The sequence below is a fragment of the Seriola lalandi genome, unplaced genomic scaffold (assembly GCF_002814215.2).
Source record: "Seriola lalandi dorsalis isolate HSWRI2012SDOR001 ecotype SW California unplaced genomic scaffold, Sedor1 jcf7180002054465, whole genome shotgun sequence".
NCBI lineage: Eukaryota > Metazoa > Chordata > Actinopteri > Carangiformes > Carangidae > Seriola > Seriola lalandi.
In genome coordinates this window covers 656,537-677,455 of record NW_019525018.1, presented here as the reverse complement: position 1 = coordinate 677,455, position 20,919 = coordinate 656,537, and the positions used below count along the sequence as shown (strand labels likewise).

Sequence of the window (20,919 nt, the reverse complement as noted above, 5' to 3'; positions counted from 1 at the left end):
GTCAGTCACTGAGAGCAATAGGACAGAGGGAGATTTGTAAAGCAGCGGATCGACAGAGAAGGAAACAGAAAACCGAAACCAGGTGAAACTAATGAAGAATAGTCTGAAGTCTCAACATCAATAAATCGCTGGCATATTATTAGATCATTCTACCACAGAGTTTATGGGAAATATGGCTGTAAATTTGAGAAATACAACTGCTATGAGATTAAAGCCAGAGCTGATGAGAAAAATAAAAGTATCACAATCAATTTGGAAATGAAATATTGAATCGTTTAAGTAATTTTGTTTGCAAAAAAAAAAAAAAGATCAATAATAATGTAACCTCTGTGTATCTAGAAAAAAGCTCCCAGATGTGAATTAATAATATTAGCTTTGCCTAATGGTGCCCACCTGCCATGTGAGCCAACTTTCTGAACCACGAAGCTTTTGGTGAAGAATTGCTGCTCGCGTTCATCGATGCATTAAAAGAGGATCTACTGGTGGATATACCCACAAGACATTTTCTTTTGGAAATGGTTCGTTTACTGTATGTTTTACTTCTCAAGCTGAGATGAAATTCACACTTATTATTCCTGAGATAACTTCTAACAAAGTCAGTGAACATAAAAAGAAAACCCCTTCCTCCTCAAGCTTCCAAAGAGGTTCCACTATACGAAGCTGGAAGAAAAAACACCGGAGCTGCTCTAGCAAGTTGAATTTAAGGTACATCACATGTTTGTTTGAGGCTTTGCATTCAAATAAACTGATAAAGTCTTTGTCAGTCCAATGCCATGCACGCTGTTTTAATGAGGGCTGCTCCCTGACATCAGAAATAATAAACCTTAGTATCCAGGGGAATAGGATTTACCCTGAATCTTATCCTTCGCTCACTGACTATGAAATGTGTTAAGGTGAAAAGCATCAAAGTAGTGTATTACATAGGAGTAAGGTCTCACAGTTATAAAGCCACAAATTAATGCTGAAAAATGAAAGGTTTATTTAAATTAATCTTAGATTATACAAGAGAGAGACCTCATCACCATAATATATAGCAACTAAGAGTGTGATGTGTTCTTTTCCTTCCCTGTCTGTCTTTCTTCTGTTCCTATCTCTTTGTTTTTGTGCGTGACTTATCAACAGTGTGAGAGGAGTTAGGCGAGCAGCTGTAGCTCTCTGTGATCACGCTGCCTTCAACAGAAGAATGTCATCAGGACTAATAGGATTGGCTCTTCACTGATTCAGCTCATGTGTCCTCTTGCATGTACAGTCCACAAAACACAGGCATGTTCAGCAGCTGCATTCACATTGTGCGCAACTAAGCTTATAAGCATATAAGGAGGAGCAGGTTTGTGTGTGTGTGTGTGTGTGTGTGTGTGTGTGTGTGTGTGTGTGTGTGTGTGTCTGTGTCTAGTTCAGCCTCCCTGCTCTCTCAGGCTGTCTGCCAGCATTGTTGGCATAATGCGGAAATCTCTCTCTCTCTCTCGCCCTCTCTTTCTTACTCTCTCTCTCTCTCTCTCTCTCTATCTTACTTTCCCGTCTCACTTTCTTATTTATTTCCTGCCTCACACAATTTCTTTGTCTGTCTCTTCATGTTTTCTCTTTCTCCATCTCCAAACTCGATCATCCATCCACCTGTAGGAAAACATGTGATCTGCTCCTATCTGAACACATGCGAACAGAATCCAAACCTCCCGTCCACACGTGCACAGCACACACACATACACTGTACATACAGTAAGTCACAGTTGTCGACCATTATGTCAGCGTGCAACATAATCTGTTCCAAGGTCAACTGTTAATCAGATAGTAAACCTCACCTCAGACAACCGCTTCATTGACTAGCTCAGCGACACGACGCCACTGTCTGAGGCCGCTTTCACTCTGCCGACATTAATTCCAATTGTTGCTCCAATACAAAATTGTGAGCTGCTGCTGTGAGGCTGAGTGTCTTTTTTTAGTTATAACATCTGCTTCCTTTCCACCGCTGTGTGTTAAAAATGCTTGTTTCATGTAGCAGAATTTGATTTTGTTGCACATATCCACAAAGTTCATATCAGCATTGAAAAAAAGCAACCGAGTGCAGCTTTATGATGAGTTAGGATTATTCTAGCTGCAGGGTTAACGACATTATATAACAAAGCAACAAGTAAAAATAAGATCCAATCTTAAACTGTGGTCTAAATAAAAAAGACTTCACAAAATTCACAAATGGAGGAAAAGAATCATCAGACCTGAGTTCCAAGCCAAATATATCTATATATTTAAGAAGAAAACTACATGACAGACAGACATGTGACACTGATCTTTTCATCTAACCTTCAGCAAGAAAGTAAGAAGCAATAATATGTTTGCGAAAAACATCAAACTATTTGTTTAAGGTGCTTACTCACTGACAGGTGTGTGATACAGATTACAGCTCTAAGACAAGTCCAACAATTTCAGAAAATTTGTCATCATAGACTGTTCACAAGAAAATCCTCCCGACCTCTCATCGCACTCTCGACAGGAAAGTGAGGATCGAGCCAGCGACCTTTCCCTCACAAGCCTGGTTCTCTAACCTTGGGCCACAAACTTTTAAAAAACATAAAACACATCAAGTCAATTTTCTCAGATTTAACTTCTTCAAGGGTGTTGCTATGGTGTAAGGGACATCCTGCTTAAATCCAACAGAGCCACTGGGCATCTGAGATTTAACGACCCTCTGTATTACTTTTCAGAAGTGACTGGGGCAAATGATTTCCTAGAGGATATAAATTTAACTGTGGAATAGGACTCAGACAAATTGCCTTGCTCAGTTTGTATCTCTGGATTGATCTGTGCGATGTAATGTTATCCAAACTGTTCACCTTGACACTTGAAACATTTTAAAAACAGCAGCTACTGCCACAGAACTACTGCATCTATGGCCCTATAACCTTGTTCCTTGAAACAACAAGGACTGGGACCAAAATGGGTCATAGGCCTACTTCTGATGTGTCCCCACTTGACAAGAGTATCAATGTGTATCCATGACTACTGGTCCCAGGACGGCTAATTAATTTCTGCTTTGAGTTTCTGAGCTGAAAAACAAAAATTTGTTGCTTTATATTCCTGTCCAAAAGTTTCTTGCTGCTGTAAAGAAGGTCAGGCCATGCCCATTAACATCATAACCCCAACTGTGCTCATTGTTTTAGTTGAATGAGCAGAGTTATAATGAGAGCAGGTTCTCATTTCTATTCAGCAGAGCGGCTTCATCACAGTCTTAACAGTTCCAGACGGTCTCGCTTCGCTTGCTGTTTCACTTGTACTATAACCTCCTTAACCCTACTTTCACCTTAACCTTAATCCTGTTCTTAATCTGTCATTGATCTCAATTATATCGTGGAATGGGGCCATCCACAAGTGTTTACATGCAGAGACATCTTCGCCAAACCATTCTGACAAACGCAGGCCATCAGCGGCGTGTGGACAAGACAAAGACGGAGACATAAGACGGAAAGAGAGACACAGTGGGATGGAACGAGAGAGATGTGGAGAAAGAGGTCACATGACCCGGAGTCTGTAAACCATGTGAAGCCGCAGTATTAGTAGCATTAGTGGAAGTCCCATGACTCTCTATTTGGGATACCTCTCCAAAAAAACAACGAGGTCATGAAAATTGTTGGGTCGCTGGTTTAAAAAAAAGAAAACAGACGTGACAAATAGCAACAGAGAAGAGAATAAATGGTTTGATTGCTTGATAAATTCCCTGCAGTGAATCATTTGTTGGTATAAGTGGCAACAGGGAGGATATAATAAACAGTATGACCAGACTTTACAAGCTTTGGAAGAATTAACAGGAGCACCTGTTGCATTGGGCAAATTCCACAATCTTTAATGGAATATAATCAAAGTGCCACTGTAACAAAGAATAAGTCTGGTGTCAGACCTGTGAACTGATACGTGTCTTTGATTCATGAAGGGACTCAGGTAGGTCTGGTGTTGTGCCCCTTCAATGTGTGTTTTGTGCATCTGAACAATCTGACAATCAAATCTTTTTAGGTGGGATTAAGATCAAGGGGGGGATTAAGGGGCTGCGATCTTCCTACCTTTAAAAGTACCCTACATCATAGCTAGGTAGCTAGCTCACTATGACATGAAGGTTGGTAGCTAGGTAGCTTAGCTTCCTAGCTACACCCATGAAAAATAGAGATAGAAAAGTGAAGATGAGCTTGACCCTTATGTGCAGGTTATTATGTGTCGACTTAAAGAAATACTTTCTTTGATTGTTGAGACAACATTAAGTTAATGGCACCCAACAACCACGACCGCAGCTTCAGTGTCGACTTAAAATGACATTAATGGGCAAAACAAGATCAGACCCCGCCCCCAAACAAACATAAACTCAGCGACAGGATGAATGAATGAAGTGAAATTAAATGGAAAATCAGTCCAATTATCAGACTTTCCAGGAAGATGGCAGGAGCTTCCTTTAAGTCTGCAAAGCATCAGTTTCTTGTTTCCTTGAGGTAAGCCTCTGTTTTTAAGTATTTCTATATAAGTTCAGAAAAAGTTATTGATTCAGTTATTATTCATTAATAGGCTCTAATGATCAGCTTCATCAGGACTGTGTGGGGTTGATTTGATCAGAGTTGACCAATTGTTTAAATAACCAAAACTACATTTTAGAAGGTAAGAAAGAAGAAAAATCAGACATCAAGACTCATCCACAAACCACCATGAAGCCACTACCTTGACAGAGCGATCTCAGCCTTCTGTCGGGCGATGTCGGCGGCCTTCTGTGCTCCCTCCACGGCCCGGTCCACCTTCTCTCTGATCTTACTGGCCCGCAGGGGGATCAGGTTCTTCCTCTTCCCGCTGACCAGGATGTTCTGCTTGTACTTCCCTTCCTCTTTCGTGCCATCAGGAAACGTAGTGCAGCCGTAGCCGTGTCGCTTGTTGCTGAGCCACTCCCCCTCGTACTGCAGCCCGTCGGACCGCCGACTCACACCGAATCCTGTCCGTTTGTCGTTCTTCCACTCTCCGCAGTAGGTCTCCGTCGCTGTGGCATCCACATCGTCATCGGCAACAGCCAACTCTGCGTCTGCATCTCCGAGACTGGAAAGGTGAAAGGTTACATTGGTTTGGATGGTGTATTCAGACGAAGCCGCTACACATTTATTTTAGTATAACAAGCTTCGAGAAGAACTACAACAGTTTTGACTGACAGGTAAATTTCGAGAACTCGTTGTCCACGTTGTCACTTAAGTAGTTCTGTACAACAGTGGCAGATTGTTGCTTTAATATTAGAGGCGGTTGATGATCTGAATTCACTCAACTGCACCATCTCAGCAGTCGATCCATCTGCCCAGCACTTCTGTGCAGCATCCCCCAGCTATAGTGTGGGGTTGCCAGATATGGTCAGCGAGTGCACGATTTCCTTTTGTCTCTGTACCCGCACAACAGTACCGAACCTGGTAACCTCACTGGTTCACATGGATTGATATCAAACTTCCCCTGAACAGGAAGCAAATAAGGGCGTTACCTAAAATGTTGAATTTTTAATAACTCTAGAGAGAAAATGAGAAGATTTCATTCAGAGGGTCACGATCAAATCCAAGAATTACAACTTTCCCCTCATTCCCGTGTCCAATGCTTAATCTGTAAACCAGGAGGTCACAGAGAGGGCGCTGTTCTGGAAGAAACTGGTAAAAACCTTCTGGATGTTCTGATGGTCCCCACCAGGATTTCTCCAGCTGCTCCCGATGGCCAAATCCAATTAAATACGTGCCTTAATCTGGGAGGTCGCTGATCCTGTTCCGGCACATATTAGCCCTGCCCTTGTCCCTATATATGGAGACAATACCAATCCTTGATATAATACTCCCTGGTGGTAAGCCACAGAGCAGTTCGTCTGAAGCTGGTAGGAAATAATATGTATTGTTCAACTAGGATTCAACATCGACTTGTTTTCATCTTGCCTCCTTGATACTCAGTTAGATCGCTGCTTATACTTTCAGCATGTACCATCATATACGCATCATCAAATGATAAAAACAACTGACAAATCAGTTAAAAACTGATTAGACATTATATGCAAATGAATTATAAAGGTTGTATTTTATGTTGTAGAAGCTTTTTTCTCTCCTTATCAGCCTCGTCAATAACTAATCAGACCTGATAAGCTGCTGCTGTCACCGCTGTGCCAACAAACAGGTTAAGAGCTACTGACACTCAATCCAGCATACCTGGAATTTGACATCAAGCATTTCCAATGGTACACTGATGGATTGATCACATTCAATTCAAATAAGCTGTGGTTTACATGATGAACGAGACAAGTCACAGATCCCACCAGGACATCCGCTCTCTCTGATTGGCCCTGATCTGTTGTGACCACTATGATTGGTCAGATAATGTTAAAATGTACAACAGCAGAGCAGAGAGACAAAGATAACAGGCTTATCTCTGGGTTACACAACACAAAACCAGTAACTTTTTTTTACCAGGCAGCGGGCCAGCTGACCGGTAAACTGACTTTTCGACCCATAAGCCACTACAGACCGCATGACAATCCATTTTAAAGTCCCTTAAGTAGGTCAGGTGCTTGGTGTGCCTTAAATCTATGTCCTCCAGATGAAGGACAGTTCCTGTTCGTAGTACATCATCCTTCCTTGTCCTCTCACTCCACCTTCCTCTCTACTTTCTTTCATTTCATTATACCATGACACTGTTGACATGACACACTTCTCTCCAAAGTCTCCTATTATGTAACTATCTTGTTTTTTAGGCTTCCTTCACTCATTCTCAAAGGGACAGTGGAAAGACCGCAAAGTCAGCCAGTACAGTATGTGGGTTTTTTTTTTTTTTTTTTTTTAAATGGGGTTAAATATGATTTTAAAGTCCCTTGAAACGGCCTTGAAACTGTAATATTCGTCTATGCTTAAACATGTTTCTGCACAGAACAAGATGTGGGGGCCGGGGGGGGGACTTGATGACTTAAAGACAGGAGTTGGGGTGAGACGGGCTGCGCTGAACTGAAGTGCAAGTTTTTGACACTGCAGAACAAGGCTGTGGTTTACACATAATAATGTTTGTTTGATAGTGTGTGTACAGCAGGAACCCACTTGCCAGACAAATATTGAACGAGTTTGCAGAAACATAATATTGTTTTTTGTTTTTTGTTCTGTTTTAATTCTTCCTTCTTAAATTAACTGCAGTGCTGCTGTACAATGAGGTTACAGTTCTGTGGTTTTAGCAGGTAAAATTCAGCTTAAAGTTGAGGTATGGTTATGATTAGGCATCTTGGTTATGATTTGTGAAAAGATCGTCGTTACAGCAGGTGAAAAAAGGCATTAATTGCGGATTTTGTGACGACAGATTAACTCTGGTTTCCTGTATCAGAGTTAGACTTGCTAAACTACTAAATGCACTGGCACTGAATGTTGGCATGAGATGTAAATTGTGAGGTGGTGAATCATCTCTGGACATAATTCCCCAGAGATTGGGTTGGAATTCAAAACCAAAGGTCAAAATGTAGTTTTTGTTAATAACTTTTCCCATTTTTAATTCACTGTATCCTTGTGATTTTCTTCATCAGTTTGAACAGATCTTATCCAACCCCACCTCCTTCGTTGTCCTCTCCTGTTATTACCTGATGGTAGAGTTGATATCAGACGCAGCAGAGGACACGGTACTCATCCCAGCCTCACTCCTGAATGAGCTCTGTTTAGATCTCTGTGAGGCCAGAGAGCTCCTGGACTCTGACTTCCTGAGCTTGAGCCCGGACAGGATGGACCTCCTGAACAGCCCGCCTTTCCTCTTCCCCTTCAGCAGCTCAGCCTCGCTGTGCGCCATCAACACGAAACCTCCGCGAGACACGGCGGGGCTGCTGCCGCTGCTGCCCGTGCTGCACATGGAGACGCTGGTGGTCAGAGTGCCGGGAACCGGAGGAGGACCAGGAACCACCGCCCCGGTCCGGTCCAGCAGAGCGGTACCGTTGCTGTGCTCCGAACCGGAGCGGAGAGAGTTTATGGAGGTACGGAGCGGGGAGCGGATGACGGCCGCCATGCCGTATGGGACACTCTGACGAACTCCGTAGCCATGCCGCATCCCGCCAACCCACTGACCCTGAAATGTTCCTGGAGAGAGAGAGAGAGAGACAGAGAGAGAGAGAGGGGAACAACTTTAATTCTACACATATTCACATTATGATTATTGAAGAATAAAAGTCTTTGATGCTCTTTGATATGGATCACTAAGAGCAGCAAGTGAGTATAAAGACAGAGGTGACACAAAAGCATCCCAATATTTTTACACAACTATATGAATTTGATATTGTTGATTAATCATTTGAACAGCTCTGGTGATTGGACACATGAGAAAAAGTTACCAGCACTTTAAAAGCAAACTCCCACAGCTTTCAATGGGCTCAGGCTACAGGGATGTTGCACTTGTCGCCACACCCCGATCAGTGATGTCAGAAATGATCATTTCTGCTGTAACATCCATCAGCTGTCAAATGCAAAAGCACGTGTTGATTGTGGCATAACTTCCACTACTGTGTACAGAGTTGGCCTATTAACATTTCTGTAGTACTTCCTGAATGTTAATTATTACACCCTATACATGTATAGTGGACTCAAAACAATATCCCCCCATGTATCCTAAATGGTAATGGTCTCTACCTCAGGAGCAAACTACCATTATGCACAGACAGGAAACAAAAGGCTGCAGCAGCCGGTTGCAAGGCTGAATTACAAACCAAGCAGACTCCCACTGGCACCAAGACCACCAGGTTCAGAGCGTATTGCTTAGCTTTTTTCTTTAAAAAAAATAATAATTTCATTAACTGTAAATTTGTTAGGGAATTTGTACTACTAAAATACAATATTAACTCTGCATTATTAGGGCTGCCCTGGTGGCAGCTATTAACTGCAATGTCCACGGTTCATATTCAGCCGGGGACCTTTGTTGCATGTTCTTCCCCCGTCTCTCTCTCTCTCTCTCTCCCCTCATTTGCTGTCAAATGAAGGCTGAACATGCCCTGTCTTATGGTGGAGTGGTTCTGGACGTCTGAATTGCCACCCACGTCTTGGACGTGATCAGCAATTCAAATAGGTCTGGTGTTGTGCCGCTTGATGTCTGTGTCTCCTGCTTAGAAAAACAATCTACCAATCAGATTTTAATAGATGGGATTAAGTTCCAAAATGCTGACAAATATGGATGAGATCAGTCTACACACAGATATAACAACTTTTAAATCAATATATTTCTTTGATCAATGTGAAGAACATTTAATTGTTATTGTCTCTTGGCAACCACAACTGCAGCTTTCATGCCAGCTAAAATGATGGTGGCAGGATGATTGGTTATGAAAAAACAAAAACAAAATAACTTAGTCTTGCCTTGTTTCAGTGTAGTTTTAATATTTTTATAATATACCTTATTTTTTATTGTGCTCACAGTCCTAATCCTGAGTTTGTGGGTTTTTAAACAGCTTTTTGTTTTTTGCCCTGAGGCCCAGAATCAGGTTAATCTGGTCATTGGCTGGATGAAACAATGACCTGAGCAGTGTCCGATTTCCTAATGTTTCATTTTCTTCACTCTTTGATTTAGGATCGCTGAAGCATTCAGCAGTTTGTAATGTTTCCTCTATACATTTCTTATACATATATTAGTTACAAAGTAATTCTTATTGACAAAAGATGAAGGTTTCTGACCTGAATTTTTCTGTGATGTGTACACAGTCATATTTTAAATAAGATAATTTAAGTTTTAATTTAAGTAAGCGAAGTAGTACATGGGAGTGGCTTCCTCCTGTCAGCCCATCCTTTCCCATTCACACACACCATGTCTCTGCACTACCCGCACTGACTGCAGCATAATAGTCCTTACATCTCCATGTTGCTCAAAAGTAGGGCATCTGAGTGTGTGTGTGTGTGTGTGTGTGTGTGTGTGTGTGTGTGTGTGTTTCCGTCCTCTCTCTCCCTCTCTCTCTCTCACAAACACACTCAAACGGAAGTGTGTGTTCCAATTGGAGTGCAAGTGATCCATCCCGCCTGCCCGTACCTCTGATGTAACAGCACTCTGATTCATTCTGTAGCAAACGCACTTGCTCGAACCAAACTACATGACCATATAAGGACTGCAACCACGTTCTCCGTCTGTAACGCAAACACGCACAAACATTCCCCTGGTGGGCTCCAGTATCAGTGAAATGGGAAGTGCCGAATGAAGCCAAGTTTTTATAAGCCAATTGTATTCTTACTTAACGTTTGAAGGCTCACTCGAACACACTCACACAGGCGCAACAAGCACATACACAGTGCTTTTACAAAAGAGGAGGTGCCGCTTCTGAACCTGCCCTTGTCATTAGGATGACACGCTGCCTCTTATCCCTCAAACAAAAACACTCAGAGTCTGTGTCGCAGACAGCTGGCCGGCACATCTGGCCAGGCCTTTGTAATCATGTCAGTACACAGCTGTACGACCATATGACAGACAGATCAAAGAGCACACATGCGCACAGCCACAAACACCCGTGCAAGACCGTGGCGAGATTACCATGTCATTAAATGGCTGCCTGAGTGCTTGAGCGGGAGACAGCGGACAACAGGAGAAGAGAGACAGACCTGAGTATCCAGAGAGAGACAGAGCATCACCTGTGTGTTGTGCTGACAGTGCAGAGAGTCTATGAGATTACTCAAAAGTTGGTGTTTAGAATAAGAAACACTTTAATTAAATGCAGTGCAAACAAAACAAGAGCTGTGGCCCAAATACTAATTTATACACCGGAAAAGTCACAAAACAGTTAGTATGCGTACTGAAAATGATTGATTTTTGAGGGTGCTTTTGATGTACACTACTCTCCCACAATGCAGCGCACATCGGGAATAGAAGAGCTGCTCACAGATGGAAAACAACTGAACAAGAACTAAACTATGGATTGTGGTGAAACAGCTCCAGAAAAAACCTCAGAGAGGAAAAATAACAACAAAGTTTGGGCGAAAAACATTTTGCTGACTCTCTGTAAAGTTTCATTGGCAGTTCTCAAAGTAACAGTTCAACAGTTTGGGAAATACACGTTTTTGCTTTCCTTAGTTAGATGAGCGGATTGATACCACTCTCACATCCGTACAGTAAATATGACGCTAGACCTAGGAGACAGTTAGCTTAGCTTAGCATAAAGACTGAGAATGGGGAAAAAGCTACTAAGGGTTGGGCAATACCAAACTTTTTTTAATTTGTTACTTTTTGTTACAATTTTAACCGTACCAATACCAATACTGATCATTTCCTAAATATCTATCACAAAAGCAAGTAAGAGTACAATTAATCAAAAAAGATTTGTGCTAATAAGTCAAAAATAGTTCAGTTTTTTACATAAATACTACAACTGAATGACAAAAATAAATAATTATAACATAAATATGGATCAAATAAATTAAAATACCAGCAACATAAAACATGTGCCAGCTTCCATTTTCAACACATTCACCTATTTAGGATTCCTGACAGCAATGTTCAGAAAATAAATACCTCATTAAATGTTCTTGCCTTCTGACATTTCTTTAGTTATATTTTTTTCCGCATTTCCAGTTACACAAAAGACACTGTTTTTGAACCTAATGTCCAAAAAAGTGGTGGCTGCAAGAGAATATTTGTGTTGCACAGCGTTGTCTTCTCTTTGGAGAGGAGAGAAGAGGAAAGACTTTAGAAATGGTACGTACTGTTCTGCTGAAATTTCCTGAGGGCTTCAACGGTTTAACTGATATGGGACCTTTTTGTTGTTATAACCACTTGTTGTTATTCATACAGTCTTTCCAGCATGTAAAAGACCAAATTCAATCACGTCTCTACTGCTTGGATTAGTCTGTGCTCTGGCAATTGCCAACAATTAGCAGCATCTGCCAATTCTGTTCAGTTATATTAGAATAAACATATAACCATATTTATTCTGATTACCCATGTTACATTATTCATGCAACAACAAAGTTTTTATATATAAATATTGGATAACAATAAACTGAGCTATATCTGCCTAAGTGTTAGTATACACAGTGTGTCTAATATTTTGTCCTCTCCACTTAAATGCTGTAAATTCTACTGTAAAGAGTAGAAAAAACCTCTAAGTAGAACACATTACAGTTGAACAGCAGCACAAACTGCAGCCTCCAAAATGACCATAAAGTTGAATAAACACCTCTCTAAAACACTTTCAACAAAACCTGAACATTGCAACCTTCAGGATAGTAGGATTTACTGCAGGACTGTTGTACCAAACTGCATTAGTTTCAGCAAGGTGTACCTAAACTGGCAACCGACTGTGTAAGTGAATGAATATATGTGAAGCAGTGTGTGGTTTTTTTTTTGCTTTTTCATGATTTCTTGGAAGCGTGTACCACCCTCAATCAGTAATGCCTGGGTAAATAAAATATTCAGTGGGGCACTACGCTGCTTTTCCAGTGTCTGCCTGTCGCTCTCCATGGTGCTGAAAAATAAGGTCTGCAAAGCTGGCAGTTGGTAGTGATTTTCCTTTGAAATCAAACCCATTTACAGTTTTTATGTGAACTCAGTTCATGACATGGAAGCTCTAGAAAACATAAGAATCTGCCAGAATGAGGTACAGGCTTTGTATTGTCAGAAAAAAACACTTAACCTACTGTCAAGACAAGAGAGACATGCAACAGCAGATTGGGTTATCCCCCTCTCATTATTTTCACTATGAACCTGTCACAGTTGTATTGGAGAAAAAAAAAAAAAGTGACTTCTGGATATATAAATGCCTCAACCCCAGGCCTACAGTTGCGAGGAGAATCCGCTTCACAACTCGCATGCCAAAACGATTTCACTGATTCTGCCTGGAGGCCAACAGGAAGTGCTCTCAAATCATATGGGCTTGTAACCCTGGCCGAGGCTACTGCGGGCACGAGGCAGCAGCACGGAAAGAGTTTACGCGGAGAGATCAAAGCTGCAGAAACATCACAGAGGCACAGTGATTTGATCACGCGCCAACCCCCAGGCTGAATTCATAATTGTCTCTTTAACAAATGCGCGCGTCTGTTCTCTGTTTCTAGGTTAAAAACCATCTGTCTCTTAGGGTCTGTATTTCATTCTAAGGATTCGTCACTGAGAGACACTTGTCGAAATCTGTACATTCAGCTTGTTTGTTTGAACTGTACTTCTCTTTTTTCTTTTAAGAGTGTCTTTTTTTATATTTAACTAGGATACTATTCATACCCTGTATTCCGATGATGGCCTCAAAAGTAGATCATTTGCTTCTATATTAATGCAGAATAGCATAGGCTGCTACTTTCAAAATATTCATTTGTAAGGCACAGCAGTAAGAAAGAGAGGCGTGGAGGAAGACAGGCTGTGAAAGAGTTGAAATTTGTTATTTTGTGAATTATTAATGTCTTGTTTCACCATGTCAGCACTTGCATGTCTGAGCAATGTCTGTCTTACTGTACGTGAGAGAAGTGGGGAGGAAGAGTAACTTCAGGCAACACTAAGTTTGTGCCAACGGAGGTTTCAGTGGTAGCGATTTTAATTCCCCAGTCACCATCCAAGGCTCCATTACCATAGCTACCACATGTAGTAGTATATATTCCTCCTCCTTTTTAAGCCCCCTGCACCGGTATTCATTTGCACACATTCCCTAATTCACATTCCCTCCAGAGTTTTAGAAAAGTTGCAGTACTGTGCTATCCCAAGTGCTTCCCTGGCAAACGCTCTCATTAGTATGTCTAGTTAGTACTTTATCAGCAGTGGTGCAGGGCAGACTTCCAAGATAGATATTTTAGAGTTTTCATGTTTCAGACAGCACCGCTAATCCTCACTACAAACATCAAACCACTCCCATTACATAAGCTAAAGCCTGCAGTGGAGTTGTTTTGGTGGTGTTGGAGGAGGAGGTGCATATTTGCAGTTGCGTTGAAAAAAAGAAAAAAATAATAACCCAACCATAGCACAGTGCAAGAGACAGTTCTGAAGCTCATCCATGGGAAAACACTTGTTTCTTAACAGTTGTGTGGGTATAATGTGAAATTCTTGTAGAAGACAGAGGGCAATCCAGTCAACTACACGAGTATGTGTGTGTGTCCTTGAATGCCTGTGTATTTATATTGTGTAGCACTTGCTGTGAGGTGGTGCACACTGTAAAGCAGGAAATAAGAGAGACAGACAGAAACAAATTTGCTGGGATGACCCTGAGGATCAGGTAACCCAGACACATCAGCTGGGGAGAAAAGCAACAACTGCACAGGCAAAAGGAAGAACAGATGGCAACTAAAGACAGGTAGACAAGACAAGTGACAGGCAACAGGCCATACAGACACGCAGGAAAAACACCTCGACAGACACGGAGCAGATATGCTAGAGAGGCGTGCCTACAGACCGGCTGAACTACGGTCAAATCGCTGAACGCTGAGAGCAAGGAAAGTCAGTTCAAACCTAAACCTCTTCCTGCGTAAATCACTGTGTGGGACTGTTATCCGTTTAAGGGATTTTGCTTGGGCCCCTTTTCTGTCTGAGTCTTTCAGATTGCAATTTGAGGATTATTTATCTGCTTAAAAAATTTCATGAAAAAGACCCATGATAAGATGGTGGTAGCCCATCGCCCTCAACGTTTCAAAATGTCCATACTTGTTTGTCATTTTGTAGCCAATGTTTTTTTCTGTTTTGATGACTTCACAGTATGTTATAGTTCAGCATTTACAATTAGGTTGTCTTCATTTTAGAGTTTTTGATGAGGACATCCAGTGGAAGGCAGGTCTGTCATTAAAAACCACGTGCATTGAAAACAAATCCCTCATACACACTTATATAGGCTTATTGTACTATCACCTACTGTAATGGTGTCTCAGCAAAGAGCAACAACCCAACTAAGCACAAAGCAACTGCAGCAGTTCAGGAACGTATTCAGATCCCTTCACATTTTTTACATTTTGTTATGTTGCAGCCTTATGTTAAATTGTTGACAATGACCCTAAATACACAATGAAGATGACGCAGGAATGGCTTAGGGACAACCCTGACTTGAACCCAGTCAAACATCTTCGGGGAGATGCTCCATGAGAGGATCTGCAGAGAGGAATGATAGAAAATCCCCAAATCCAGGTACACAGCGTGTCATATCCAAGACGACTCAAGGCTTAAATTGCTGCCAAAGGTGTTTCAACTAAGTACTGAGTAAAGGGTCTGAATACGTATGTCAATACGACATTTCAGTTTTGCTTTTTTATAAACTTGCAGAAGTTTCTAAAATTATGTTTCCTCCTCTGTCATTACGGTGGATTGAGTCTAGATTGATGTAGGACAAAACAAATTTAAATGATTTTATAAAGCATAAAGCTGCAACATAACAAAACGTGAAGAACTTGAAGGTCATTATAACTATATATTTTAAGTGGATGAAGATGAAGTACTGTTTTAGTCATTGGATGTCTTGATGTCTGGATCAAATGTGCATAAAACAGGTGGTGAAAACACTCTTTTAGTCAAGTGAAGGTTTGTAGGAGCTAGAAACCAGGACTGTATTCTACAGATAATTACATAAAAGCAGGAAGTGGCAAAGCAAAAGCAGCATAACTGCAGTTAAACAACACCAGGAAACTACCTTTACAGACCAGGAATATGCTACTTAACACCAATATGAAGTCAGTCCTGCTTGATGTCAGCTCTCGTTGGTGACCTATGTCTCAGGACAAAGTATTATACTGAGGATCCTTCAGCAGTTTAGGGGGGACATGAATCCTGGTCCAATAGTCCGTCTGAGCTTCTGACCTCATGTCTTGGTCTTATCTAAAGGTCATAAGTATTCCACAATGGTGATAATGTCTACAGTATTTATCGACTTGACAGGCTATGTAAAAACATCTTCCTCAATACTCCCAATCCGAACACAAACCAACCGCATCCAACGCTGTGAAACACTGTTAGCTGGCACCGCTAACTGAAGAGCATCCTCCCACACACTCAAACAGGCTGCAAATATATTCTCTCAAATACAGTCCTGGGGAAGCAGGATTTTGACTCAATTTGGTTTCTCACTTCAAGCAAAAAACCACATATCGTATCTCGGTGTAGATAATGATTTATGTAGTGAAACACGAGAAGTGAATCTATTATGTCTGCTTACATAACATGGTCAGAGCTGGAATTATTACTGCACTGATAGTGGCCTTTAGTGAAATAACAAGTTATGTTTATGTAGTACAATTATAATGTTGTTGTAGAGTATTTGCCAACAGCTGGGGGACAGCAAGGAAGTTCCAGGATACTTCTGAGCTGTCACGAGCCTCATGTCAAGAAGCATCTGTGATTGGATGTGACGTGATATAAATGCTGTCATACTGTTTCTTTTATTACATAACATTTTGTCTTCATATTTACCGGAATAAGGGATTTTTTTAAGTCAGTTTCTGTGTGTTTGTCAGTGTGTGTGTGGCACATTAGACACATCAGACACAGCATCCACTACTGGTGTAATCTTTAGCTGTTACCACTGTTGTAAACACTAACAGCTGTAATCTCTGCCTCTCCCTTTGTGACTCACTTCGTTTCTCACTAAAATGATTACTTGCTCTCTTTCTCTGCGTTTGTGTTTGTGTGTGTGTGTGTGTGGTTGGTAATCAGTCAGCTTAGCTCCTCATCTCAGTAAACAATTAGCCCGGAAGGCCAAGCCAGCCAATCAGAGTTTAGCAGAGCCGGCTGGGCGGCCAATAGCAGCGAGGAACACTGAGTCCCCCTGTGACATGCTGACCTGCTGCATGTCGGTGAGCGTTGCTATGGAAACCCTACTGTACAGAGTGGCTCCGTGATAATGCAGTGAAGCGAGGGAGGAAAGAGAGAGGTGGGAGGAGAGGAGAGAGGGATGTTAGCAAACGTAGGAGAGGAACGAAAAGCAAAACGAAAGCAGCGATGAAAATAATTCCTAGAAATGTGGCATCAGGTGTAGTTGGAGGGGAGAGTGGGACAACTCTAAACCTGACTGTGGGAAATGTAGCTGGCTCTAAAGTGCACAGCGTGCTCCAAAAGTATGTAGGCAGCAGAGCATCTTTGAATGCTTTGGCTCCTGACTATTATTGCTTCGGACATGACAGAGCCCTGAGGTTGCAAAGGTAGACTGTCAGCTCTAATCTGAGAGTAAGTTGTGTTCAGTCATATCAGATGACCACTTAAAGAACTGTGCCCTCCTCATGACAGAGTTTATTTCAGAGTGCCAAAGGTATTTAAACAGATTAACATCGCATTCAATAGTTTTGTCATTTTCATTTCACAGTCAAGCAGTCTTAATATGTGATGACGATTAGTTCAATGGATGACCACCTTTATGCCTTATTTAGAGAAAGCACTATGGACTGTAGCTGTCTAATTTGAGCCTTTCTTTATCTGTCTTTATTTAACTACTCATATGCTGCACTACTGTGTTACTGTATATGAATTCCACTACACAAGGAACATCCAATAAATCCAAAAAGACGTTTAAATTTCTAGACTACAATCACTTTGTTCATTAGGAACATATTAAGCTTATAGTGTCATCACGGCGTTTCAGAGCAAAGGTACAAACCACGTATATTTCTGTTTAATTATTTCAGAGCTCAGTGTAAATCTATAACTGTATTAATAAAATGGCTTTCATGGCCCTTATACACAGGACACGTGCAGTATTAATGGTATACATAATGCTTTCTATGGTAACAAGGTAGCAAAGGAAGACATTAAAACATCTAGCAAAGTTGGTTGTGAAACAGATCTAGAAAGTAAGTTTCCTCACTGCTGAGTTAGTTAAGCTAGTTAGCAATGAGCTAATGATGAAATTTCAAAACTTAGCAGCTAAAAAGCCAGATATTTTTCTCAACTTCACTTACTTCACTTTGCTAAACTTACATTTGTCTGCTAAATGTGTAAAAGCAATAGTTATAATACGTTTTGAGACAACAACAAGTAAGGGCAATAAGTCTGTTAGCTTGTTTTTGAGTTACTCTGCCTACAAATGGCCAGAAGCTAATTACCTTAAATATATTAATTGCATTCTCTAATCAAGCTAACGCCCAGGAACAAAAGGTCAAATCTGCTGAATCTGAAATGTATGTAACAGACAACACGCCTGGATCAACATTGGGAGTTTGTGTTTTTAGCTAATTTAGATGTCTCCGACTTTACATCATCTGTGTGTGAACGTTGTTACGTGTGTGATATCGTCATGTAAAGTGTCACCTGCTGTACCAGGAGACCAGTTCAATGTCTTCACCTTGGGCTGTACAGAAGCCTTGCTCAGGATCAAGCTAACTTATACAGTGTGATAACAGGCTAAATTAGCGCAGAGCTAAAGAAAATGTGCCACGTGGAAACCACTGCAAAGCGACATGTTATTTGAGTCAGTCAACAACAGCAGGGTAAGGTTTATCATCATTATTATTAGTATTATTAAAGACATTATTAGAGGTTGTTATTCTTTGAACAATCACTGTCTCTATTAAAAACCTTTAGTTTGACATGGATTTTTCATTCCCCTATAGATACACGTAAAAGACAAATGCATGCTGTTATAATAAGGACACTGTGTACTGCTGGAGCTAGATAAACACTCATAACTAGGCCAATCTCTGCTGCATTTACAGTATGTGGGTTCAAATACTTCACAGAGCTACAGAGTTTCTATCTTCCACACTTTCTTTTTGTTTTTGTTTTTTTTGCAATCCATTTTTATCTTTCCCTTTCTTTCTGTAATGACCTCATTCAGCGGCTGATTAGCGTACCTTGAATAGTAATCATGATAATGATCTATCCAGCCAGCCATTTTTCCATTATCTGTTCATCGTTTTACTGATCCATTCGTCCATCAATCTCTACATCTGTCAATCCATCTTTCCCTCCCTCCATCTCTTCATCCACACCATCTGTCTGGTTATCTATCAAGCCGACTTCTTCTTCTTTGTCCTGATTCAACCTCTCATACCAGTCTGGTCTGCAGATTTTATCGGGCTGCTCAGGACTGTGTGTGTGTGTGTGTGTGTGTGTGTGTGTGTGTGTGTGTGTGTGGTCGAGACTGGCATTGTAAAACAGCCTGCTAGTTGTAGAGTTATGTAAGAAGGCTTTAACTGCATGTATGCTACTGTCAGCTCTGTGGCTCAACTCAAACGCACACTCCCCAGATTTAGCCTGTGCATTTTTGCACGCACAATGTATGCATGGGTATGTGTGTGTTTGTTTCTATTTTTAAGCAGGGATCCATATGGTGTGTGTCTCATTAACAGTGGCTGAAAGGACCCTGGTCTGAGAGACTCAAAGGGCATTGATGGCATTGATTTTGATTTCAGGGCAAATCTGATGCTGATTCAAAAGATATTCTACAAATAAATTAAAGGTCCTTTACAATATGTTTATAGGGAAATTGATATTTTAGCTTTTTACTGCAATCAAATGACAAAAAAAACAGTTTGTGGATACATTACATGAAAACACTATACTTGCTTTGGCTGTATTTTAAGCGATGGTAGAGATGGTAACGCAGGCCGGTCAGTCAGTCACTCCTGACCCCAGAGGGGTTTCTGACTGAAAAAAGCCCTGTGCTAAACAATACAGGAAGCTGCAAAGTCTTATCCTCATCCTAAAACGCCAAAACACTGCACAACGGTTTATATACTCACATACAGGATTTTACAAATCAGGACACAGGGCTCAAGTCGGTCAGAACGTGGCCTTAGTCTCGTTTTATCTAGACAATGAATATCTAAACCATGATAAGTGGGGAAATTGACGGTGAAGACATGGATTTGATGTCTCTACCCTTTCCGTTAATTTGTTACAACCTTGTAATCTGTTTTCTAAAACGCTTTATGTTCTTGTTACTGAGCTGGAGCTGCTGTCCTCTCCTGTCCTTCTAACCTTTTATTCATCCCTTAAGACTGCATGGCCTGAATTGAAGGCCTCTAACTACACAGTGCGTCCTCATGCAGCTGAATTAAGGGGTTAAGACTGGACGACAGAGAAGAAGGGGAGGAAAAAGAAAAAGTCAGAAATAGGAAATTAGAAAAGAGATTTAGAATCATTTTCAAAGACTGTCCTTATATAACCCCTCTGCCTCTGCATGAATGTGTGTGTGTGTGTGTGTGTGTGTGTGTGTGTTGACAGGGCGCGGCAGAAGACAGGATGACCCAGGAAGACCTCTGGACAAACTCCTACTGTACATCTTTCACCTCTGTTACTGTCAATCGTCCTCCACTAACAAGTCGTTTTCACAGAGGACAGCTGTCAGTCACATTTTGACAGGCACTGTTTGGTTCTCAAATCCTCCCATGCTCTCTGTCACACACTGTCAAACCCACCCCCAAAACACCCACAATGCATCTGCCCGTGTATCACTCCTCCCCCTCCTACCTCCATCTGAGTACGTCTCTGTTCCGTATCCGTCTTGCAGCCCGTTGTTCCACGTCCCCTCGTACTTCCCACTCGTCCCGGTGCTCTCCCGTACTCCATATCGTCCCTTAAAGCCGTGCGTCCACTCGCCTTTGTACACCCAGCGGCCTTTATTCTCAACACCCACTCCATGTCTCTTGCCCTGAGCCCAGGTGCCCTGGTAGGTGTTACCGCTGGGCCAAGTGTAGACGCCCAGCAGCTCGAAGCCATGGGCCCAGGACCCACAGTACTCGCCCTGGCCTTTGGGTCCCGTGCAGATCCCGTGGCCGTGCGCCTTGCCCTCCTCCCACCCTCCGCAGTATGACCCCCCATCGTCAAAGTTGAACCTGCCGCCAGTGGACATGCATGAAACAGGTCTTGGCAATTCCCCTGAAGCCTCAACAAAAAGAAAAAGAAAAGAAAAAGAAAACAAAGGGAGAAAAAAGAAGGACAGGTTGGTGCTAGAACCAATCCATGGTGCTGAATTTAGAGTTTGGTGAGTTCAGGGGTGAGGAGGAAGAGGAGGAGGAGGATGAGGAGGAGGAGGAGGAGGAGGAGGAGGAGGAGGAGGAG

At 41.7% G+C, this 20,919-nt stretch overlaps 1 protein-coding gene across 1 annotated transcript in view; it reads right to left on the bottom strand.

Annotated features, from left to right (window-relative positions):
- Nucleotides 1–20,889, bottom strand: part of jph3b (junctophilin 3b) — a 40,420-nt gene extending 19,531 nt beyond the window's left edge. The window contains exons 1-3 of the mRNA XM_023411395.2: nt 20,329–20,889; nt 7,595–8,081; nt 4,693–5,058 (exon numbers count right to left, since the gene is read on the bottom strand). Of these exons, the coding sequence (XP_023267163.1) occupies nt 4,693–5,058; nt 7,595–8,081; nt 20,329–20,710 (1,235 nt within the window). The 5' untranslated portion in view covers nt 20,711–20,889. The remainder of the gene's footprint in view (nt 1–4,692; nt 5,059–7,594; nt 8,082–20,328) is intronic.
- Between the last annotated feature and the right edge of the window lie 30 nt (nt 20,890–20,919).